This window comes from Galeopterus variegatus, unplaced genomic scaffold (genome assembly GCF_000696425.1).
Source record: "Galeopterus variegatus unplaced genomic scaffold, G_variegatus-3.0.2 Scaffold366, whole genome shotgun sequence".
Lineage (NCBI taxonomy): Eukaryota > Metazoa > Chordata > Mammalia > Dermoptera > Cynocephalidae > Galeopterus > Galeopterus variegatus.
The window spans coordinates 505,201-529,349 of record NW_007726477.1 but is presented as its reverse complement, the minus strand read 5'-3'; the positions used below and the strand labels follow the sequence as shown (position 1 = coordinate 529,349).

The window sequence follows — 24,149 nt, the reverse complement described above, 5'->3', positions numbered from 1 at the left end:
TTAACTGTTTTTTTTTTTTTTTTTTTTTTTTGGCAGCTGGCCAGTATAGAGATCAAACCTTGGTGTTAGCAGCACCATGCTCTAACCAACTGAGCTAACTGGGCAGCCCCTTCATTTTAGTTTTTTGAGTATGTGGAACATTCACATGAATCCAAAATTCAGAATTGTACAAAAAAGTGTACGCAGTAGTGCCCGCCTCATCCTTCTATCCTTTTCACCACTTTCCTACTCATCCCCCAGTAGATAACTAAACTTATTAAACTTTGATTTATCCTTCCTGATTTTTTTCCTTGAACAAATGAGCAAATACATGTATATATTCTTACATAAACGATACCATGCTATATTCATTTGGATGTGCCATAGATTATTCAAGCACTCTCCTATATGTGGGCATATAGATTATCTTCAGAGTTTTGCACTTACAAATACTTGCTACCATGAATAGCCTTAGGCAAGTGTATTTTCGTGTTGTTGGAGGTAGGGTAAATTCCTAGAAGTGGGACTCTTGAAGATAAACACATGAAATTTTCTTAGATGTTGCCAACTTCCTTCCATGGGGGGTTGTTCCAGTTTTATACTTTGAGCAGCAGTATATGAGAGTGTCTGTTTTCTCAACAGCTTTGCTAATATCTTGTATACTTTTTTACTTTTACCAATCTAAGAACTGAGAAGTTAAAAATCAGGTTTTTGGTCTTTTTTTTTCCTCTCAGTTTGTAAGAGTTCTTTATTTATTAGGGATGTAGCCCTTTTATTTGTGATATATGTCGTTTTTTCCTAGTATTGTTGATTTTCTTTTTTTAACTCAGTATTCTTTGCAATACAAAAGGGGTTTTTTTTTTTAGTCAGTTTTATTGATTTCTTTTTTGCACCTGAGTTTTGAGTCATAGCCTTTCCTTACATTCAGGTAAAAGAGAATTCATCTTTGTGTGTAATACAGTCATTTCTCAGAATCTGTGGGGAATTGGTTCCAGGACTTCCCTCAGATACCAATATCCACTGATGCTCAAGTTCCTCATAAAAAACAGCGTAGTATTTGCATATAACCTATGCACATCTTCTCGTATACTTTCAGTACAGGTGCACTTTTTTTTTTTTTTTAATATTTTTGATTCAGAGTTGGTTGAATCCATGGATGCAGAACCCATGGATACAGGAGGCCAACTGTACTTGTATGGTTACATTTTGCCATATAGATTGATCCCTGATCTATTGGAGTTCATTCTTGTTCTGTCCTAAGCACTAGCAGATTTCAGCCAGTTTTCTGATTTGTAACTATTATTTGTATCTTGCCAGTAAATTTTGCTTATATTTTAATTAACATATTTCTCTATTTTCCTAGGAAAATTTTGAATGACTTATCTTCTGATACACCAGGAGTGCCAAGGATTGAAGAAGAGAAGTCTGAAGAGGAGACTTCAGCACCTGCCATCACCACTGTAACGGTGCCAACTCCGATTTACCAAACTAGCAGTGGACAGTATAGTAAGTAATAGATACTTCTGTTTTGAAAAGTGAGAAGAAAACTAATGCTTGCATTCTCTTTAAAGGAATCATATAAGTGCCAAGTGTTTTCTCAGTCTTGCTGCCATTATTAAATATTTCTTTTACTGTTCAATATGCAAAGGTCTATAATGGAAGTATTTTCTTTTCTTCAGTTTTGGTTAGGATCACTCAAGTACGTAAGCTCTGTAGACATCCCTTTGTTTCGTGCAAATGCATGAAGAGTCTGAAGTTTTTTGAACCACTAATTGAGACTCTAGATTTTACTCCTTATATATGACATTGAGAGAACATAAGTTTCTTCAGATAAAAAAAAAATCATTCTTTGAATACATTTAAAGCTAAAAATCGTCTTATTATTCATCTATTTTAATAATTTCTCTTCCCTTCTAAAAGTAGCATTTTAAAATCTTTGTATTTAATAATGATTCAAGTGAGGGTAGGAGTGTCTTGGTTGCAGTCTTCCAGCACATTCCATTATTATTCCTTTTCATATAAAAGGTAGTATAGCGGGCCGGCCCGGTGGCGCACTGGATAGTGCGCCGCTTGGGAAGCGCGGCGGCGCTCCCGCCCGAGGGTTCGGATCCCACATACAGACCGGTTCCCGCTCACTGGCTGAGCGAGGCGCGGGGGCAACACCGAGGGTTGCGATCCCGTTGCCGGTCCCGGTCCAGTACGGGGGCGACACTGAGGGTTGCGATCCGTTGCCGGTCCCGGTCCGGTACGGGGGCGACACTGAGGGTTGCGATCCATTGCCGGACACGGAAAAAGACAAAAAATAAAAAAATTAAAAAAAAATAAAAGGTAGTATAGTGAATTCTGATAATGTAAACAATAAGGACTGCTGAAATTAATAGGACACTTTGCCTTTTGGCTCACAGAAAGCAAAAGTTTCTCTTGTAGTATTATTAAAGTTTCCATTTCTATAACGTTCTATCTGGCACTTAGGTCTTTCATCTTATCTCTTTTACCTCTTCTTATCTTTCACTTAAATCTGTTATAAGTTACTTTTGAATTCTGCTTTTTGATCAAAGGCATTTGTGTGAATGGTACTTTTTTCTCTCTTTTCTCTATACTTTGCCTTTCAAAGTGTCTCATACATTGTTTTCTTCATTTTGATTGTTCATTATACACAGTGCTGCCCAATATATAGTATTCCCTTTCTCCACCTTAATTACAAATTAAGTGTACATACAAAGGTACTTCAAAAAGTTCATGGAAAAATAGAATTAAAAAATAATATGAATCTTTCCACGAGCTTTTTGAAGTACCCTCATATTGAAACTCCTTTGCTTCATTAGTTTTCTAATGCTCTGATGTAATCTATATTAGAAATATATATAAGAAGTTTGACTCCCAGGTCACTAGTTTTTAAGTTGCAGCTCAACCTTGGTTTGTGTAACTCTTAATTTGCATTCCAACTGTATTAAACAGATTCCCAAATAGCTAAATTTTTAGCTCTCCTAAAGATGAAGCTTTTGACAGTAAGTAAAAGGAAGGCATTTTTGACTACACTTCTTGTCAACTGTCTAAGCTCAATGACCTTAGCTGTCTTTTTCCTTCATAAGTCCTTTGTTGTCAGATATAGAGGTAAATCTCTACACCTGTATGTTTGTGTGTGTTTATATTTTTAGTTTAAGATAGCCTCAGATCCAGATAATTTTAGTTATTCAAGATGTGTGTTCTAAGACATTGATATGTGACGTTTCTTTTTCCTGTACTTCAGCATACCTAGGGATATGACATACTCCTGTCAGTAACAGAGATTCTCACTTGAACTTCAGGAAAGAGGCATAGCAGAATCTGAAAGAGGGAAATGAAATTTAGAGAAGTGCCACCATCCCCCTAGATGTTTAATTTGACATACCCTTCTCCTCCTTGCTAATTTTAAGATATTAATAATTTGAGATTTTTAAAGCTTTATTTTTTGTCTTTATCCCTTCACCTCTCTATATATGCACACATGGCTTTGATGGAACTGATTTAACATTATGTTCTTGATTTTAGTTAAGAAGCAATTGAGTACTCACACCTACAGCAACATTTATATATTTCTTAACTTATAAAACAAATAGTTGTCAAAATTCAAACGTTAGAGGTTTATAACATTAATAAGTAGTAAAAATTCTCTTCTTCCCTCCTCAGTAGTAAGAGTGGTATGTATATCCCCCCATTCTTTTTCATTGTGTTTATATATACGTGTTGTCATGTACATATACATGTTGTCATGTTTTTTACACAAGTGAGAACTACAAGTCAGGCACAGAAAGAGAAATATCACATGTTCTCACTTATTTGTGGGAGCCAAAAATAAATAAATAAATACACAAACAACCTGGGGGTGGGGAGGGAAGAAGACACAACAATTACAATTCCTTGAAGTTGATATGACAAGCAAACAGAAAGGAACAGAAAGAGAAATCTCACATGTTCTCACTTATTTGTGGGAGCCAAAAATAAATAAATAAATACACAAACAACCTGGGGGTGGGGAGGGAAGAAGACACAACAATTACAATTCCTTGAAGTTGATATGACAAGCAAACAGAAAGGAACAGAAAGAGAAATCTCACATGTTCTCACTTATTTGTGGGAGCCAAAAATAAATAAATAAATACACAAACAACCTGGGGGTGGGGAGGGAAGAAGACACAACAATTACAATTCCTTGAAGTTGATATGACAAGCAAACAGAAAGGACATTGTTGGGAGGGAGGGGGAAGAGGAAGGAGGGAGGGAGGTTTCGGTAATTGGCCATAATAATCAACCACATTGTATATTGACAAAATAAAGTAAAATTAAAAAAAAAAAAAGAACTACATTATTTATATATCATATACATACACACACATATAGTTATGTATATTATTTCTTTAGCAGTTGCATCATGTTTCACTGTATAAATATAACATTTATGTAAACATGCTCCTGCTGATGAATATTTAGGACATTCCTACTATTTCAAACAACGTCACATAAACATCTATATATGTAGTAGTGTCTCAGTGGGATAGCATCCTAAGAATAGAATTGTTGAATTGAAGCATATCCTGCCCAATTGCCCTTCCAAGTGGATGCATTAATTTGCATTCCTTCCATAAATTGGTTATTTTATTTTATTTTTTTATGCTGTTACTAGCTTTATCCATTACTTGGTTCGCTGTCCTAAATAGTAAAGTTTTGTTTGAGAGATTCTACTCCTAGGTAGAAAAATATGTATCTGTCATTTTGAACTTGAATTTTTGTTTCACTAAATAAAACTAACTCATGATGTTTTGCTCTTTATTTTGGCTACTCAGAATCTCAACTAAGTTCATGCTCAGTTTTATTTCTTTTCTTAGTTTAGATTTTCTGGTAGAATTGTTATATAGACCGAGAGACACATCAGTTACTTGACTTCTTATCTTTTTATTCTTGTTTTAATGAATTCAGTTTTATTGAAAGCTAGCTCAAATCCTTTTGGAATAATCATCTGTATAAATAAATATATAGCAAAATTATGTTCAATAGGATCAGACTTCAGTTTTCTAAGTACTGTTTTCATATACATGACCTCATTTGGTGTTTACAACAGTTGTACTTAGTGGCTAGAACCACTTGTTTTTATTTTAACAGAAGAGATAACAGAATCAAAAAATAGCTTAGTGATGGAATTTGGACTAGAACCCAAATCTTCTCATGTGTAGTTTCCTACTTCTTTCCTCCCATGTTGAGTTCATTGGTTTGTAGCCAAGAAGAAAGTGGTGTGTTAAATACAGTGGCATTTACTTATTAACTCTATATGACAAATTGTGGTTTGATTATGTTAACCTTCTGATTCTTTCAAGTAATCTTGAAAATTAATCTTTGAATAGTCCTTATACATTCCTTTTTTCCCCTTGGTCTAAAATAAAACTTCTGGGATTAGATAAAGTGGATGAATATGTATTTGCCAGTGTCTTAAATTCCACAAGTATTATTTTGCTAAACTAACCAAATCATAGCCATTAACTCTTATTTCTTGATTGAGCAGTGGATAATCATTATTTTTCATGTACAGATGACTCAAGATACTGTAATTTCCCAGAGCTGCTGACAATTCATCCCAATTTCCTTCTAATAGACTTGCTTTTCTCTTATTCAGTTAAAATCCATTATGCAGTTTTATATGTAATACTGTGATTTTTGGTCCTTCTCTTTCTGAAAAACTTGACTCTTAGTGCGGAGGTTGTCTAGAGAGGATCCAACCACCTATCTCAATGCTGGTATCTAAAGGATTACTTCTTCCAAATAACAATCTATTTCTTTTTATTAACTTTTTCCACATACTGCAGCATAAAGTTGGTTTCAGTTTTTTATAAAGTGAAATATCTATTAGAATGAGCAAAAGTTTATTTTGTAACATGAATGTCAAGTGTGGTTAATTAGTGAATAATCAATAAAGGATCCTATATGAGAATGTTTATATATAACTTAGAAATGATAGTAAATGTTTTTTTCTAAATGATAATCTTGAGTTCTAATTTTAAACTGCACAAGAGACTGTGATAATTAAGGTCCATGGGATATTTCAGTTGTTTCATTGAATTGACTTTTTGATATTGTTTATGAATTGCTAGAAAACTTAGAGAACAGAATGCACTGATGAACTGCTTTATTAACAACCATTTATTGAGTACCTGTTACATGCCTACCACTGTGCCAAGTATGTGAAAGCAGAGAAGAAAAATTACATTTCCCACCCTCAAGAAACATTTTTACTAGTGGGGCAACAAACAATATATTACGTAGTTAATGCTAGAATAAAGGAGAGTATGTATCACAAAGTGGAACCTCCTCAGAACCAAATAACTTCAAAAGAAATTTAACATTGTCCGACTTAACCCGTTTTTAAAACATCAACAGGTATCATTATTATAAGTTATATAGTTCATAGAGCACATTTCTGTTGTAGAAATTGGATGTGGGTTTCCTGAGCAGAAAGTTACTTGAGTATACCAAATCCTTCTTGGTTACTTGCTATAAAAATTTCTCCTAGATTATGTCTTGCAAATCAATCTACATTGAATTTAGTATGTTTAAAAAGTCTTATATGGTATTAATTAAACTTGTAACAATAAAATCCATTGGGTTTTAGTTGCCATTACCCAGGGAGGAGCTATACAACTGGCTAACAATGGTACCGATGGGGTACAGGGCCTGCAAACATTAACCATGACCAATGCAGCTGCCACTCAGCCTGGTACTACCATTCTACAGTATGCACAGACCACGGATGGACAGCAGATCTTAGTGCCCAGCAACCAAGTTGTTGTTCAAGGTAAGGAAATTGAGAATTCACAGATGTGGTAAGTTCTTTGAAAGATTAAAATTTTATAAGCTTTCAGAAAAGTAAGTATCATATTATAAAGCACTGTTAAAGTATAGTGAGTTTTTCTTTAATATAGATAATGTATTAACATGAACTCTTCCATTATTCCAGTTGGACCAAAATGTCATGGCATAAAAACAACTATTTTCAGTTTTAAAAATATAACATCTAAATTAACGCCTTTAGTGGGGATAGGAGAAACAGGGTAGGTTAGAAGGAAAGACAATGAAAAATACATTTTAGATCTAACTCAGCATGGATCTGCTATGTGGCCTTGAGCAAGCAACAGCCTTTCTAGGCCTCTTTTTTTTTTTTTTTTTTTTTTTGTCTTTTTTCGTATCCGGCAACGGGATCGCAACCCTCAGTGTTGCGCCGGCAACGGGATTGCAACCCTCGGTGTTGCGCCCGCACCGCGCTCAGCCAGTGCCCCCCCAAGGTCAAAAGCCCGGGCCTTTAAAAAGTTTTCATTTCTTTTTTTTTTTTTTTTTTTTTTTTCTTGTGTATCAAATGAGAGTTGTGTTAAATCACTGGTAAGAATCTTCAGAGTTTCAGAATTTTGTTTCCCTGCTTTTAACTCAAAATAAATGAGTCCTTTTTTCTAAGATCATCCATTTTTATTTCACAAGAAAACATTATTTCCAAAAGATCTTATTTTACGCCAGTATGCAAGTCTGCTGGTGTTTAGAGAAAAAGTTGTAGTTAAATCCTTGGTTAACTGTTGAAATAGCTTTTTTCTAGTTTTTGTTTTGTTTTTTAAATTTTTTTTTTCTTATATTTCAGAAATCTTTATGGATAGGAGTTGGCCATCTTTCTTTGAATTCATTTGAATATTTCAAAAATATAATTTGTGCCAGATTGGAAATTTGCAGATTGAGGAAATAAGAAACTTGTTTCTAAAAATATTTTTATTAATAATAATGCACTTTGCCTGTTAGGTAATGACAGTTGTATCCCTTCACCATTGATAATAACTTTTGAATAATCCTAAAACACCAAACTAGAGAGAGTCATAATTTATTTAAAGGGCCCTAATGTATTTACAGAATATATTCTGTTACTAAACAAATAATATTTGAAAAAGATAATATTTTGCTTATTAATGGGAGTAAAACACCTTTTCACTTTACATGCAGGTACTCAAAAATTGTAAACAGGATGTCAGTGAATTTGAATTCTGAACGTCAGTTTGAAGATGGTAACATGTTTAGTATATAAATCTTTTCCGCTCAAACTACCCATTTTAAGTGACATCAGTAACTAATATGGATAATATTATAAACACCTTTCAAATTCTCTCAAATAATTTTAGGTTCCTTATTCTTTGGAGAGCATATTATTAAGCTGTTTTTAGAAGCAATTTGACAAATATTGATGTGTTTCTTTTCACAAATGGTGGATCAGTTAGAAAAATAAATCCTCAGTTTATTTACCCATTATCATTTACATTAAAATAATATGCTTACAAGTAATATAATTGACATCAGTTGATATACTTTTTCATACTTTCAGTTTTGTTTCAACTAGAAATTTACAATAGTTGACCATAATGCTTTATTTTCTCTTCCATTTTGCTATTTTATGAAAAATCATGGTCGTTTTTATGTCGTGGCAAGAGTCTACTTGAAATTTTTTAATATGAATTTACCAATATCAAAGGAAGACATTGAGGACTATACTCTATCTAGGAAGATCATCAAAGCTGTGCCCTACTTACCTTTTAGACTTAAGGTTGGTAAGCATGTTAACAACAGAACAGAACTACATTCCAGTGAAAGATAAATATAAGAACCAACAAATGTAGGTTAAGACCTTTTTCACCCAAGTGCCTATACTAATAAATTCATTAAATTGGGAATTATTTATCAGTAATGACCCAAAGAGTGCTGATTGTTTCAACATTTTAGCCAGAATCGCCTGTTCCTTTTTGTTTCCCTTTTGATCCAAAATGTTTAGATTGATGATTGACACACATAGTTTAATCAAGTTGCAGTATTTCTGTGTCTTAACACCCTGCTCACTATTCTTCTTCTCAGCTGCCTCTGGAGATGTACAAACATACCAGATTCGCACAGCACCCACTAGCACTATTGCCCCTGGAGTTGTTATGGCATCCTCCCCAGCACTTCCTACACAGCCTGCTGAAGAAGCAGCACGAAAGAGAGAGGTTCGTCTAATGAAGAACAGGTACATAAATTGCATTTACTTAGATTGTTGTGAGTCAAGTATGTCCTCAAATTCTGCCAGACATGTGTCTTTACACCTACTGGTAATAGGATATTTGCATTGAGTTTTTTTTTCTGGTAGAATTATAAGCTTTTGCTAAAACTTCGTTATTTAATGAGCTGCACTTACAGAATGGCTAATGGGACTATGGATCAATCTCCAATCATAGTTTTTTCCCATGCAATTTCCCCACAGATTTAATGCACAACTTTGCTACATTTGCACTTGCCCCAACCAACTAGCTAGCTTATTTTAAAATTCTTTCTTTTCTTGAATAGTATTGTTCAAGAAGATCAAGAGTTTCATATATGTATATTAACATTAAATATTTTAAATTTTATTTATATTAAATTTATTTGTAATAAATGTATGATGGCCAGTCCATGTTTCAATGAACATTATCTTTACTAAAACCTAAATATTCTTCAAAAATAGATTAATTTTAAGAATACCATGTTACTGACAAAGTCTTAAAATAGATATACTTAGTTTTCAGCAATGAAAATACTGCATATCAAGATCTGTGAAATGTGGGCAAAGCAGTTTTCAAAAACAAAGTTTATTGCTATAAATCATTTTGCCATCAAAAAATAGAGTAAAGTTACTAAATATTTAGCTTAGGATTTTAATATGGAATGACTAAGACAAACAGAAAAGAAAATGTAACAAAGATGTATAAAGATATAAAAATATTCCCCTGTTCACCCCAAGATTCTTCAAACACTGATAAAATGAGAGAAACATAGAGATTGAAACATAGAGAACTGAGATAATATGAGTGATTCCATGAACTTTTTGGCATCAGGTCCTGGCTTTACTGTTTAGCTGTGACTTTGGGATAACTTATTAATCTTCTAAACCTCAGTTTTCTCCTTTGTAAAATGGGATTCCACAACCCACCCATAGTGTTGTTCCAGTAGTCAAGTAAGATAATTCCTTTGAAAGCGCTTTGCAACCATAGTGCTCTGTTGAAGTGCTTCTTTTTTGTGCGATTTCATGTTTCACCTCATATCAACCTTTTTGTTCCTAAAATATTTTTGGCTGTCACAGTGTTAGTAAATTATATCTAAGCCATGAGATATGGCAGAGCTTTTCTAGGATATTAGGAAAAGAGTTGGAAACAAGCCAAGTGACTTTTATTTTATTATTTTTTTGCGCTCCATCAGTCTGTGATTTTAAGTGTTTTTTTATAATACTAAACAGAAGCATCACAGCTGCTTTTATATTTAAGTGTATTTTATAATATAAATTAAACTGTTTTAATATAGGACAACAGCACTTATTAAAGAAAACAGGAGACATAGCAGAGCAATCAGAAAGTAAATCCTTTTTATTATAAAAACAACAGTTGGAGTTTGGCTCTGTGAAATAAAAATGTTTCCCTCTTAAACAGAAAAGACTAGGGAGGTGCTGTAATTATAGTGCGTGAGAAGGCAACACTATTGCTTCTTATCTGTTCCATTACATAGAGGCCAGCCCAGAGCACTGCTCATTTGTAAAAACAAGTTGACTGGCAGACCAAATTTCCTCTTTATTTTTTCTTTAGATGTATGATCTCCTCCCCACCAGCCCTCCACCAAATTTGGGACAGGGCACACCTACCTGTAGTTTCTAACAACCTTTGTGTGCCTGAGATCTTCAGGGAAAGTACCTCATTTACCACGGATTCTTTAATAAAATACTTCTGCTTGGATGTAGTTAACACTATCCTTAGAAAAGGAAACTTCCCATTGATTCTACTGTAGTTCCCTTTTCCCTTCATTACTAGATTACTGCTGCTTTTACTTTTTTGGCTTCTGTTCACTGGAATCTGGCTTCTGTGACCACTGTACCACTCATGTCTATAAAAAGGTATAGATTCCCACATGGCAAGTCTAGTATTCTCTTTTCATGTAATTTTGCCTCTATGGAGTATTTGAGACTTTTGACTGCTCATTCCCCTAAACACTTCTTTGGCTTACTCAACTGGTTTTCAGACTAACTTTCAGATTTTCCTTTGAAACCTTAATCCATACCCATATATTTCATGCATTACCTATATGTTGATACCTCCTAATTCTATACATTCTGGCTTTGACCTTTCTCCTGAGGTACTATGTATTCTTTACCTATTATATATTATTTTTAGTAATTCTACCTACAATGTAGTAAAAGCTTAGCACACTTTACAGAGGAGAAGAAGGTAAATACCAGAGAGAAATTAAATATCTTGCTGAAGATCACACCTTTTTAGAAATTGGTAGAACTGAGACTTGAACCTGTGTCTGGCACCAAAGCCTGTGAAAATATTACTTCACAGATTCCAGTGTGTAACTATCTCCTGCTATGCCTCTCAAACCAGAACACATGGCAGTGTGCTGGGAATACATAGCACCAGGAAGTAAACATGGGAATCTTTCCTTGAATGTTCATTTTGCTGAAAGATTTGAGAGAAATAAATATTATTTTTAAGGTAAAATGTAAAATAAGATATTTAAAAGAAATTCACACCAGCAATGGTTGCTTCGGGTTGTGCCTACAGAATCCTCATAGTTTCCTCTGCCATCGTGGGTACTTTGGTGAGACAGAGAAAGACTCTCCACCTGAACATATACACTAGGATGACTGTTCCTTATTCACATCAGACACAACCTCTCAAACTAAACTTTGATGGAAAAAGTATATGATCCAAAAATTCTATACTATCCAAACTGCCATTTATTTCAAAATGAAGATAAGTGGAAAACATTCTAAAAGAAAGTGAAGATGGCTGTTATATTAATTTATGTTGCTGCATTAACAATCAATCACAAAATCTCAGTGTCTTCGAGCAACAAAATTTCTCCCTTAATTGTTATTTTGACAGCTGCAAGTCAGTTGCCATGGCTCTCCTTCACACGCTGTCTGGTTCTAGGAACCTGGCTGAAGGAGCACCACCTCTTTGTGACATGCCATTCTTGTGGCAGTGGGAAAAGGGCAGTGCTTTTTAAAGCATCTACATGATTGCGGTGAACATCAGGTCCACTCATGTTCCATTGGCCACAGCACAGGCAAAGACAAGCCCAAAGTCAGTGGAGTGGGGATATGCACTCTTCCCATAAGGGATGGAGGAATGGAATATTGGGAAAGTAATACAGTCTACTACCCTTGTCTTTATATGAGGGTACTTCAAAAATTTTGTTCATGAAAAAATAGAATTAAAAGATAATATGAATCTTTCCATGAACTTTTTGCAGTACACTTGTATAACTTCAGAATGCAAGGAGATTTTAATAGCAGATGTCCTAAAGGCAGAAGTAATAAAGGAAAAGGTTAAATAGATTTGGCCATACAAAAATATAAAACCTCTGTTTCGGGAAGAAAAAGATAGAGAAGCAAACAAACTGGAAACATCTTACCAAATAATTTCAGAAGATTGATGAGTTGAGGCTATGAATGAGCAGATACATAGAAAATGAATAAGGTAAAAAATTTGAAAAATTGCAAATAATTAAAGTGTATTTGATGAAATCAGCGTACATCCATTCAACCATATACAACTAGCCATTAAGAATGAAGATATATTTTTATTGAGATGGGAAGGTATTCTTGGTGGACCAAAGAGTAAGTATTGTCAGTTTTTAGAATTTATTGTCACTACACAAGTAAAACATGCTCATTATAAGTAAATTAGGAAACATAAGCTAAAAATCACCTCCTAATTGTACCATCCAAAATATTAACAGTCTAGAGTATATTTTCCTCTAGTACAAAGAAAGATAAATATACATTTTTATTATATATGTTTTAAGTTTTTATTTTGAAATAATTTTAGATTTACAAAGAGTTACAAAATAGTACAGAGTTAGTACAGAGTTTCAGATACCCTTCACCTAGCTTCTTTTAATTTTAGCATATTACGTTACTAGGGTACATTTATTAAAACTAAGAAATACTGTGGTACAATACTGTTAACTGAATTATACATTTTATTCTGATTTCCCCAGAGTTTTTACTTATTCCTTTATCCAGAATCCAATCAAGTACTGTATTCCATTTAGTTGTCATGTCTCCTTTGTCTCCTCCAGTCTGTGAAAGTTTCTTTTTCCTTTTCTTTCATGGCCTTGTCACTTTTGGAGAGTAGTGATCTAGTTTCTTTTAGAATATCCCTCAGTTTGTGTTTGTCTGATGATTTCTTATCATTAGATTGAGGTAATGGATTTTGGTGAAGAGTACCACAAAAGTGTAGTGTACCTTTCTCGTCACATCATATCAGGGAACACATACCAGCGTGACTTATTACTGGTGATGTCAACTTTTTTTTTTTTTTGTCTTTTTGTCTTTTTCCGTGTCCAGCAACGGATCACAACCCTCAGTGTTGCCCCCGTACCGGACCGGGGACCGGCAACGGGATTGCAACCCTCGGCGTTGCCCCCGCACCTCGCTCAGCCAGTGAGCGGGAACCGGTCTGTATGTGGGATCCGAACCCTCGGGCGGGAGCGCTGCCGCGCTTCCCAAGCGGCGCACTATCCATTGCGCCACCGGGCCGGCCCTGGTGATGTCAACTTTGATCATCACTCAGTTAAAGTGTTGTCCAGGTGGTTCCACTGTAGGGTTATCCTTTTTCTCTTTGTATACTCAGTTTCTTAAAAGCAAGTCATTAAGTCAAGCCCACATTCAAGGAGAGGAGAATTAAACTCCACCTCCTGGAAGGGAGAATATCAAAGAATTTGTGGTCATATATTAAAACCATCACAGTAATTGGTATATTTGGGGGAGATACTCAGAGGCTATGCAAATATCCTCTTTCCCAAAAGTTTTGCCCACTAATTTTAGTATTCACTGGTGAATATTGTCTATAGTAATTATTAATGTGATATTCTAATGGGAATTTTCTATTTCCCCCATCCCTTCTACATTTATTAACTGGAATTCTATAAGGAAGATTTGCCTCTTCTACCCATTATTTATGTATATCAATATGGACTCACAGATATTTATTTTTTGGGTTATCCAATCCTATCATTGTTTATTAAGTTGTTTAAATTGTTCCAGCTTTGGACATTGGGAACTCTTACAGATTGCCTTCTGTGTCCTTTTGACATACCCCTTCCCCCGCCCCTTTTTTTTTCACATACATTCTTTCTGAGTGTTCAGGCTCGAATTCTCATCTTGTGTTTTCCCTTCCTCAGCCTTTGAATCAGCCATTTCTCCAATCAGCCCTAGTTCCATTTACTGGAAAATGTTATTTAGAAATAAAGAACTGGCACTAAGTGGGCTCTTTGCTACTGGACTTTCATACTTGGCTCTTACAGAGACAGAACTAGGAAATAGATGTATGTATCTTCATATATGCACATATCCTTATTCTGTATCTGTAAATGTATACACTAAGATAAATCTGAACTCATACTAACATCTCTGGCTCTATAACCACAGGGTTCATTCTCACCTTCCCCACTTTGCTTATTTTTAACTTCTTTCTCTGACAGAAACTTGGCTTACGTATTTGTTTAACTCTAGTATACATATAAAATAGTTTCAGAATTGGTAATGTGTACCCGTGATAAACAAATTTACCAATTACAGTGCAGAGCTTATGAACATTTCTTTTTATTTTTAGCCTTATAGAATTCAATGGAAACAGTTTAGATCCACTCCTTTTTTCTCCACCTCCTTCAGTGAGATTATATCATACATTTTAGTACAGTTAGGTTTGTCACCATCTTCGTTTAATTCTGGGATTCCCCAACATCCCATTTTGTGTGTGTGTGTGTCTTTTTTTTTTTTCGTGTCCGGCAACGGATCGCAACCCTCGGTGTCGCGCCCGCACCTCGCTCAGCCAGTGAGCGGGAACCGGTCTGTATGTGGGATCTGAACCCTTGGCGGGAGCGCCACCACACTCCCAAGCGGCGCACTGTAGCAGTGTGCCACCGGGCCGGCCCCCAACATCCCATTTTTTATTTTTAAATTTGCATATAGGTAAGTCCACTCTTTGTGCTGCATAGTTTTATAGGTTTTGATAGATGCATAGTGTTACATACCTGCCATCACAGTGCCATACAAAACAGGTGCACTATCCTACAAATATTCCCTTGTGATATGCCTTTGTTGTTAGCCTCTGCCCCTTCCCTCAGGCCCTGGAAATCACTTAGTTGTTTTCCATCTTTACAGTTTTGTCTTTTCCAAAATCTCATACAAGAATATTTCAAAAAGTTTGTGGATTCATATTATCTTTTATTCTATTTTTTCCATCAACTTTTTGAATTACCCTCGTATAAATGGAATCACAGTATGTAACATTTTTTTTTAGATCTGCTTCTTTCACTTGGCAAAATGCATTTAAGATTCATTGATTCTTGTTACACAATGTATAAGGAAAGGGGAAAAAAGATTCATTGATATTGTTACATGAATCGGTAGGTGCCTTTATCACTGTGTATTCCGTTGTATGAATGTACTATGGTTTGTTTATCCATTCATCTTGGTTATTTCCAGTTTTGGAGCAATAAAGTTACTATAAACAGTTACATACATGTTTTTATATGAACTTTCAATCTGCTTGGGTAAATATCTAAGTGGGATGGCTTGGTAGAATGTAAGTGTATATTTAACTTTTATTCCAAAGTGGCTGTACTATTTTGCATTCCCACAGCAATGCATTGTAGTTCCATTTGCTCTACATCCTTGCCAGAACATGGCATTGTCAGGTTCATATCTCATCCCCACCCCCACCCTCATTCGAGAAGGTGCATAGCGGGTATCTCATTGCGGTTTTAATTTGTATTTCCCTAGTAACTGATGGTGTTGAGCAGGTTTTATGTGCTTATTTGCCATCTACATATTTTCTTTGGTGAAGTATCTATTCAGATCTTTCGTCCATTTTTTTATTTGGTTGTTTGCTTTGTTTTGAGAGATCTTTGTTCTAGATAGAAGTTCTTTGTCAGATACATGATTTGCAAGTATTTTCCTCTAGACTATGGCTTGTCTTTCATTTTCTTAACACTGTCTATTGCAGAGCAAAATATTTTCATTTTGATGAGGTGTAGATCAGTTTGTTTTACAGATCATATTCATCAGTTCGTTTTATAGATAATGCTTGTGGTATTGTATCTAAGAATTCTTTGCCTAACTCAAGATCACACAGATATTTCTCCTGTGCTTTCTATAGAAGTGTTATACTTTTTTGTTTTACCTTTAGGTTTGTGATCCCTTTTGAGTTAACTTTTGTATAAGGTGTGAGGGATGTGTGAAGATTCATTTTCTTATTTATGGACATCCATTTTGTTCTAGCACCATTTATGAAAAAGACTGTCCTTTCTCCATTGAATTGCCTTTGCTCTTCTGTCAAAAATTGAGCATATTTGTGTGGGTTTATTTCTGGGTTATCTAACTTGTTCCATTGATCTGTGTGTCTTTCCTTTCACCAATACCACACTGCCTTGATTACAATGTCTTCATAGTAAGTCTTGAATTTGATAGTGTGAGTCCTTTAACTTTGTTCTTCTTTTACAGAATTATTTTGGCTATTCTGTTCCCTTTGCATTTTCATATAAATTTTAGAGTCAGCTTATTGATGTTTACAGAAAGCTTGCTGGGATTTTTATTAGGACTGTGTTGAGTCTGTAGATCAAATTGAAGAGAACTGACATGTTAACAATACTGCGTCTTCCACTCCATGAACATAGTATACTCTTCATTTGTTTTCCAACATACAGATCCTGCATATATTTTGTTAAATTTATACCTAAATACTTCTGGGGTTTGGTTTGGTTTGGTTTGGGGGCAGGTACTATTTGAAGTAATATATTCAATAGTTCATTGCTGGTATGTAGAAATGAAATTGGCTTCTGTATATTAACCTTTTATCCTGTGATCCTTCTAAATTCACTTACTAATTTTAGGAGTAAGTATATAGAATGTAGAATTGGGATTTTCTACATAAACAATCATGTCATCTGCAGATATGGATAGTTTTAGTTCTTTTTTAGTCTGTATGCCTTTTATTTCCTTTTTCCTTATTGCAGTATCTAGGACTTCTGGTATGATAATAAATAGGAGTGGTGAGAGAGAACACCCTTGCCCTGTTCCTAATCTTAGGGAGTGCATTAGTTAGTTTTCTACTGCTGCTTATCACAAATTACCACAAACTCAGTGGCTCAAACAACACAAATTTATTATTCTCCAGTTCTGTGGGATCAAAGGCCTTCGTGGGTCTGACTGGGCTAAAATAAAGGTGTCAGCAGGGCTGCATTCCTTTCTAGAGATTTTAGGGGAGATTCTGTTTACTTGCCCTTTCCAGTTTCTAGAGGCCACCCAACATTCCTTGGTTCATGGCCCCCTTTCTCCATCTTCAAAGTCAGCAGTGTTGCATTTCTCTGTGTCTTCCTTCCATAGTCCCATCTTCTACGTCCTTCTTCCATTTTTAAGAAGCCTTGTGATTACACTTAAGTCCACCCAGGTAATCCTAGATAATTTTCCTGTATTAAGCTCAGCTGATTTGCAACCTTAATTCTCCTTTGCTGTGTCAGGTCACATATTCACAGATTCCAAAGATTAGGATGTGGACATCTTTCAGGGACCATAAATAATATAATAGCTGTAGGTTCTTTGTAAATGCTCTTTATTATTAGGTTCAGAAACCTCTCTTCTACTTCTAGTTTTCTGAGAGTTTTTTTTTCATAAATGATCATTGAATTTTGTCAAATGCTTTTGCTTAGTCTGTTGAGGCTTTTCTTATTTTGTCTGTTAATAGAGCAAATTACATTGATTGATATTCCAATGTTGAAACATACATTCATTCCTGGCATGAATCTTTACTTGGTCATGATGCATCATCATTTTTACATATTGCTGGATATTTTGTTGAGGATTTTCACTGTTACATTTATGATTAATATGGGATTTTAGTCTTCTTCTCATGGGTTTGACATTAGGATGTTTGCCTCATAAGATGAGTTGTAAGTGTACCCTTCTTTTCTGTTTTCTGGAAGAGATTGTGTAGAATTTGTATTATTTATTCCTTGAATGTTTGGTAGAACTGGCCAGTGAAACCATTTGGGCCTGGAGTTTTCTTTTTTTGGAAGGTTTTTCTTTTTTTTTTAAACCACAAATTGAGTTTCTTTAATAGGTATGGAACAGTTCAGACTATTCTTCAGTGTGTTTTGAAAGTTTGTGTTTCCCAGGAATTTGTCCATCTCTTCTAAGTTGACAAATTTATGGGCATAGAGTTGTTTGTACTACTTATTATCCTTTTAACATATGTGTGGTGAGCAGGGATGCCCCCTCCTTCATTCTAGTTCTTAAGGTAGAAGTTAGATCAGGGGTTGGCAAACATTTTTGTAAAGGGCCAGATAATAACTATTTCAGCCTTTGTGGACTGAGTTTGTCTCTGCCATTGTAAACGAAAGCAGCCACAGATAAACACATGAACAAATAAGCACAGCTGTGTTCCAGTAAAACTTTACAAAAACAAGCAATGAGGCAGTTTGGCAACCCCTGATATAAATGGTTAACTTAAGACCTTCTTTTCTTTTCTTTTTTTTAAAAGATGACCGGTAAGGGGATCTTAACCCTTGACTTGGTGTTGTCAGCACCACACTCACCCAGTGAGCAAACCGGCCATCCCTATATGGGATCCGAACCCGTGGCCTTGGTGTTATGAGCACTGCACTCTCCCTAGTGAGCCAGAGGCCGGCCCAAGACCTTCTTTTCTAACAAGTATTTAAGGCATTGATTTAGTTGCATCCCACAATTTTTTATTTCTCAAATTTTTATTTGCATTCAGTTCAAAATTTTTTTTTATTTCCTTTGAGACTTCCTTTTTGACCTATAGAGTTAGAAATGTTTAATATTTATTTAATTCCACATAATAGAGGATATTCCCTGGTGATTTATAGTCCAAGAACATACCTTAAATTTGTGTCATATAAATATCAAAGAGGTGTAGCTGGTTGATAATGTCATCCAGGCGTTCTATAGCCTTTTTTATTTTCTACTTACTCTGTCATCACTGAGAAGAGTGTTAAAGTATCCAACTATTATTTATGGATTTGTTTATTTCTCCTTTTAGTTCCATCAGCTTTTGCCCCATATATGTTGCAGCACTGTTAATAGCATACACATTTAGAATTATTATGTCTTCTTAGAGGATTGACCCTTTTATCATTATATATTGTCCTTCTTTATCCCTGACAATATTCCTTCTTCTGATGTTTGCTTTGCCTGGTATTAACAAAACTACCCCACGTTCCTTTTGATTAGTATTTGCACGTTATATTCTTCTGCATCCTTTTCCTTCTAATCTGTCTGTGTCTTTATATTTGAAGTAGGATTCTAGATAGCATTTAGTTAGGTCTTGCTTTTTTATTCTGTTTTATTTCTTTTAACTAGTTTAGACAGGGGTTGGCAAACTATGGCCCATGGATCAAATCTAGCGTATAGCCTGTTTCATTTATTTATTTGTGCACACATGCACACGTACACACAACAGAGGCTATTTTAGGCCAGCAAAACCTAAAATATTTACTCTCTGGCACTTTATAGAAAAACTTTGCCTACCTTTGCTTTTAAACAGTCGATTTTTTAGAGCAGTTAAGAACAAGTGGAAAAATTTTATTTCACTTTTGTACACTCGTGTATCCATGTTTTAGTCTGGTGCTATATTATTTCTGCTTCAAAACCTCTTACATTTCCTAGAAAATCTGCTGGCAATGAATTCCATTTTTGTTTGAGAAAGTCTTTTTTTAATCATATTTGAAAGGTATTTTTGCTGCGTATAGAATTCTGGGTTGATTATTGTTTTATTTGATAGCACTTTAAAGTTGCCACTCCATTGTATTATGATTTGTGTGGTTTTTGACAAGAAGTCTGTATGTACATAATGCTTCCTTTTTCTCTGCCTGCCTTCAAGGTTTTCTTTGCCTTAGATCTTCAACAATTCAAATATGATATGCCTAGGATTTCTCTCTCTCTTCCCACCCCAAAATATTTATCCTATTTGGTGTTCTTGCATCTGTGGCCAGGTTCTGAAATTAATTTTGGTAAATACTGTTATACTTTCTTCAAATATTTTTCTGCTCTGTTCTTTCTGCTTCTGGAATTCCAGTTACACATATGTTAGAATGTCTGAGAGTGTCTCACAGTTCTTGGTGTTCTGTTCTTCCCCGACCCTGTACTTTTTTCTCTTTCTGTTTCAATTTGGATAATTTCTATTGTCCTGTCTTCAAGTTCACTGACTCTCTCCTCAGATGTGTCAGTTCAGCTCATGATTACATCAAAGACATTCTTTATCTCTGTTTCCATAAGATTCTTAGAGTTTTCCATCTTACTACTGAAATTACCCATCTGATCTTGCATGTTATTCACCTATTCTGATAGAACCTTTAGCATATTAATCATTGTTATTTTAAATTTTCTATCAAATATTTCTAACATCATATCAGAATCTGGTTCTGATGATTGCTCTGTCTCTTGGGAGTGTTTATTCTCTTGCCTATGCATGTGCATAGTTGAAAGCCAGACGTATTGCATAGGACAGTAGATACTGAGGTGAGGTATGTGTTTTTATGCCTGGAAAGGGGCCCAATATTTCCTTCTATGAGGACTTCTGTGGGGGAAGAAGGCAGTTTGCCATAATCTAAGGAAGGAGTTGGGTTCTGGTACCACAGGCTTCAAACACCTGGAGAGCACTACCTTGTTTCTAGGGTGGGGAGTAGTTTCCAGAGTAGTACCTGTTTGATTCTGAATTTCCCGTCTTCCTTTTGTGCTGTACCTTAGACAGATTCTATTTTTAGGCTCTTATTTCTCTCCTGTCCCCCTCCCAACAGCAGTATTCTGCTGTTACTTATTTGGAGCTTTTTGGTAGAGAAGGGGTGGATCTCTGTTATTCTGATTAAGGCTCAGTATTAAGTATGCACTTAATTTCTTGGTCTCAGGGTGTGGTCTTCTCAGTTCTCTTGCCACTCTCTGCAGAGTAGGGCCTGACATGATTCCCTCAACCACAGTGAGTGTTCATCCATGTCCTAAGGCCAGCAGTGTTCCCTTCCTGCCACAGATTAAGACTTTTGTTCCACAGTGGAGACAGGCTTCTATAGAATATTCTTGTTATTCCATCAGCTGCTGTTCCCCTTCCCCAGGTATGTACCACAATGGATACTTCTTAAGACACTTTGCAGTCTTTTCTGTGAATGTCCAATGAGGTTCATGGAGAAAAAGAAAAGTTTTCAAGAGCATGAAAACTCTCCCAGTTTCTGCAGCCCCCAGAGGTTAACCCACCAGCCTATACTCTGGCTAGCCAAAAGGAAAAAGAAAAAAAGATTTTGGGTTAGTCTGCTGTGCAACCTTAGCTCTCTGATGGGTTTTAAAACATTCATGAATTTGAAGCTAGTCCTCTTTTTCACCATAAGGGTGGGAATAACATTCCAGTTTTCTGTATCCTGGGACAGAAGACAGAACCAATACACTTATTTTTAAATTAATATAATTTATGTAAATAAAGATTGGAAAGACCTGTATAAATGTAAAGGCAAAAGAAAAAAAGGTAGTATGGAAGGATTGAAGATGCTGATAAAAGGAAGGAATAAGTAAAACAAAATAAGAGTATCATATAGAGGCAAAGAATTAGTTCAGTAGATGCAGGAAGAGGATACAGATATTGAAACATGTGAAAGAAATTTTTTTCTAAAATTGTCTGTCAAATCAATTTCAGAATTTATCAGCCATCTGTTTGGAATCATAAAATCCTATTTCTATATTAGAAGAAACATCAGAGATCAACTTAATCTTCAGATTGAGTCACCAGACCAATCCACTGGGAGATCCTTTCATTCTCTCTGTTCTTAAAAATATTTAGATAGAAATTTTTGAGAAGGTTTAAGAGGTACTTTCCAAGCTAGAGATTTCTTTATAATTTTTACTTGTTACTTATTGAATTTTGTATTCTACTTTAAAGTATGTAGTACTGTTTATTTTAATATGAAAATGGCTGCCATCCCATTAATTAAAATTAGTGCTTTAGAATGACATGCCAGGGGCCGGCCTGTGGCTCACTCGGGAGAGTGCGGTGCTGATAACACCAAGGCCACGGGTTCAGATCCCATATAGGGATGCCCAGTTTGCTCACTGGCTGAGCGTGGTGCTGACAACACCGAGTCAAGGGTTAAGATCCCCTTACCGGCCATCTTTAAAAAAAAAAAAAAAAAAGAATGACATTCCACATTTTGTTCCCTGGCTTTTTGCACTCATTAATACAAAGCTAACCAATACCTTGGTTTGGGACATGCTTGTGAGTCCTTTTTTTTTTTTGTTTCTCCCTCCTTTTTAAACAGATGAAGAAGCAGTCCTTGAATGGGAAGGGACTTCCTGGAAGCTACATAGCTAGTTAGTGTCACAGCTGGGATCTGAACCCAAACTTCCTGATCCCCAGTTTAGAACTCTTGCTGGTATATCCTATTGTTTTAAATTTGTATTCATGGGCCGGCCTGGTGGCGCACTGCTACAGGGCGGCGCTCTCGCCGAGGGTTCGGATCCCACATACAGACCGGTTCCCGCTCACTGGCTGAGTGAGGTGCGGGTGCAACACCGAGGGTTGCGATCCCGTTGCCGGTCCCGGACCGGTACGGGCGTGACACTGAGGGTTGCGATCCGTTGCCGGACACGAAAAAAGACAAAAATAAATAAATAAATAAATAAATAAAAATTTGTATTCAAATTTATTTATTTTAAACTATGACTAATTTGAGCATCACTCTACAAGCTAGTGTTATTTGAAATTTATTCAGTGTTTCCCCACCATCACCACCAAAAAAAAGTATTATATACTCAAATTAAGTTTGAGACATGCTACATGGAATTCCTCTTTGGAAAGTCACAATTCACATTAGTATACTGAAAGGATTCAAAGTCTTGCTTTGAAGAAATAAGTTAATTTTCTCGGCCCAGTGGTTTTTGTCTTTTGAGGAAAACACACTTTAATCTTTTACAACATTATAGTATACTGATTAACATGGAACAGAGTTGAGATACTAACCTTATAGGATCATACTAGCTTAACTTTCCAAACTGGCAGTGTAGATATAGCATCTGCGAGGGTACTGTACTTGTGGACCATAAATCTCAGGTAATAGAGAGGAAAAAGCAAGAGAAATAAGATTACTTAACCCTGGCTGAAACTAGATTTGTAAATGTACATACATCCTACATGTTTTTCTATATTGTTAGAATTCACCAAATATAGAACATCCAAATTTATCTCTGAATTATTTCCACTGTCATATTTTTTTAGATCACCTTTTTCCTTATGGCTCCAAAGTACCTCTTGGCTTGTCTTTTTCACTATTCAGTAGAATGCTGGGTCATTTTTAACCCATTTCCAAAGAAATTTTCTCCACTGGTAAAGTGATGGAGTAGATTACATATTGTCCATATCTCTCTATCAGGGGTAATACAACATTAGATGCAGGGTTTTTTTTTTTAATTCCAGAAATCATCTTGCATTGGAAGCAAATGCTCCTTTTTTCTGGATAGGCTATGTGTAGATGAAGATATTAATGGAATTATAGTATACAGCCATTTGAGTTATCTAGAAATAATGAGCCAACATGTTAACAAAATGTCAGGTACTATTTCATGTGCTTAACCTATATTAACTCATTTAATCCTCATAAACTTTTTGAGGTAGATAATATCATCTCTTTTTTACAGTCAGGAAACTGGTTAAGTAATTTGCCTTTGCCTTACAAAATTGGTAAGGGGTGGAATCACTTAAACCCAGGAATCTGGCACTGAAGATACTATTAACTGCTATACCATATTGCCCCTGTTGAAAATGATTTTAAATTGCTTGCGTTTTTCATCTTTTAAAGATTTAGAATCTTTTTTGCTTTCAAGTCTTATGTCCATTTAACAGTCAGAACCTACCTTGTGCTAATCCCTGTGCCTAGTGGCGGAGGATATAAAGAATAAGATGTGGCCCTTGACCACATGTAGCTAAAAAGGAGTTTATTTGTTTAGACTTAGAATCTTGCTAAAGAATAATTTTTTATTATTTTTAATATGTTAGATTTTTTATAATAATTTTTTTTTTTTTTTTTTTTTTTTTTTTTTTTTTTTTTTT

At 35.3% G+C, this 24,149-nt stretch overlaps 1 protein-coding gene across 3 annotated transcripts in view; it reads left to right on the top strand.

The window, feature by feature from the left end:
• The window catches only part of CREB1 (cAMP responsive element binding protein 1), a 49,367-nt gene that overhangs the window by 20,554 nt on the left and 4,664 nt on the right, over positions 1–24,149 (top strand). For all 3 annotated transcript variants that reach the window (XR_550169.1, XM_008568009.1, XM_008568011.1), the window contains 3 exons: positions 1,343–1,485; positions 6,620–6,802; positions 8,887–9,037. Coding sequence is in view for 2 of the 3 variants with exons in the window: in XM_008568009.1 (XP_008566231.1) it covers positions 1,343–1,485; positions 6,620–6,802; positions 8,887–9,037 (477 nt within the window). In the remaining variant the exon portion in view is untranslated. The remainder of the gene's footprint in view (positions 1–1,342; positions 1,486–6,619; positions 6,803–8,886; positions 9,038–24,149) is intronic.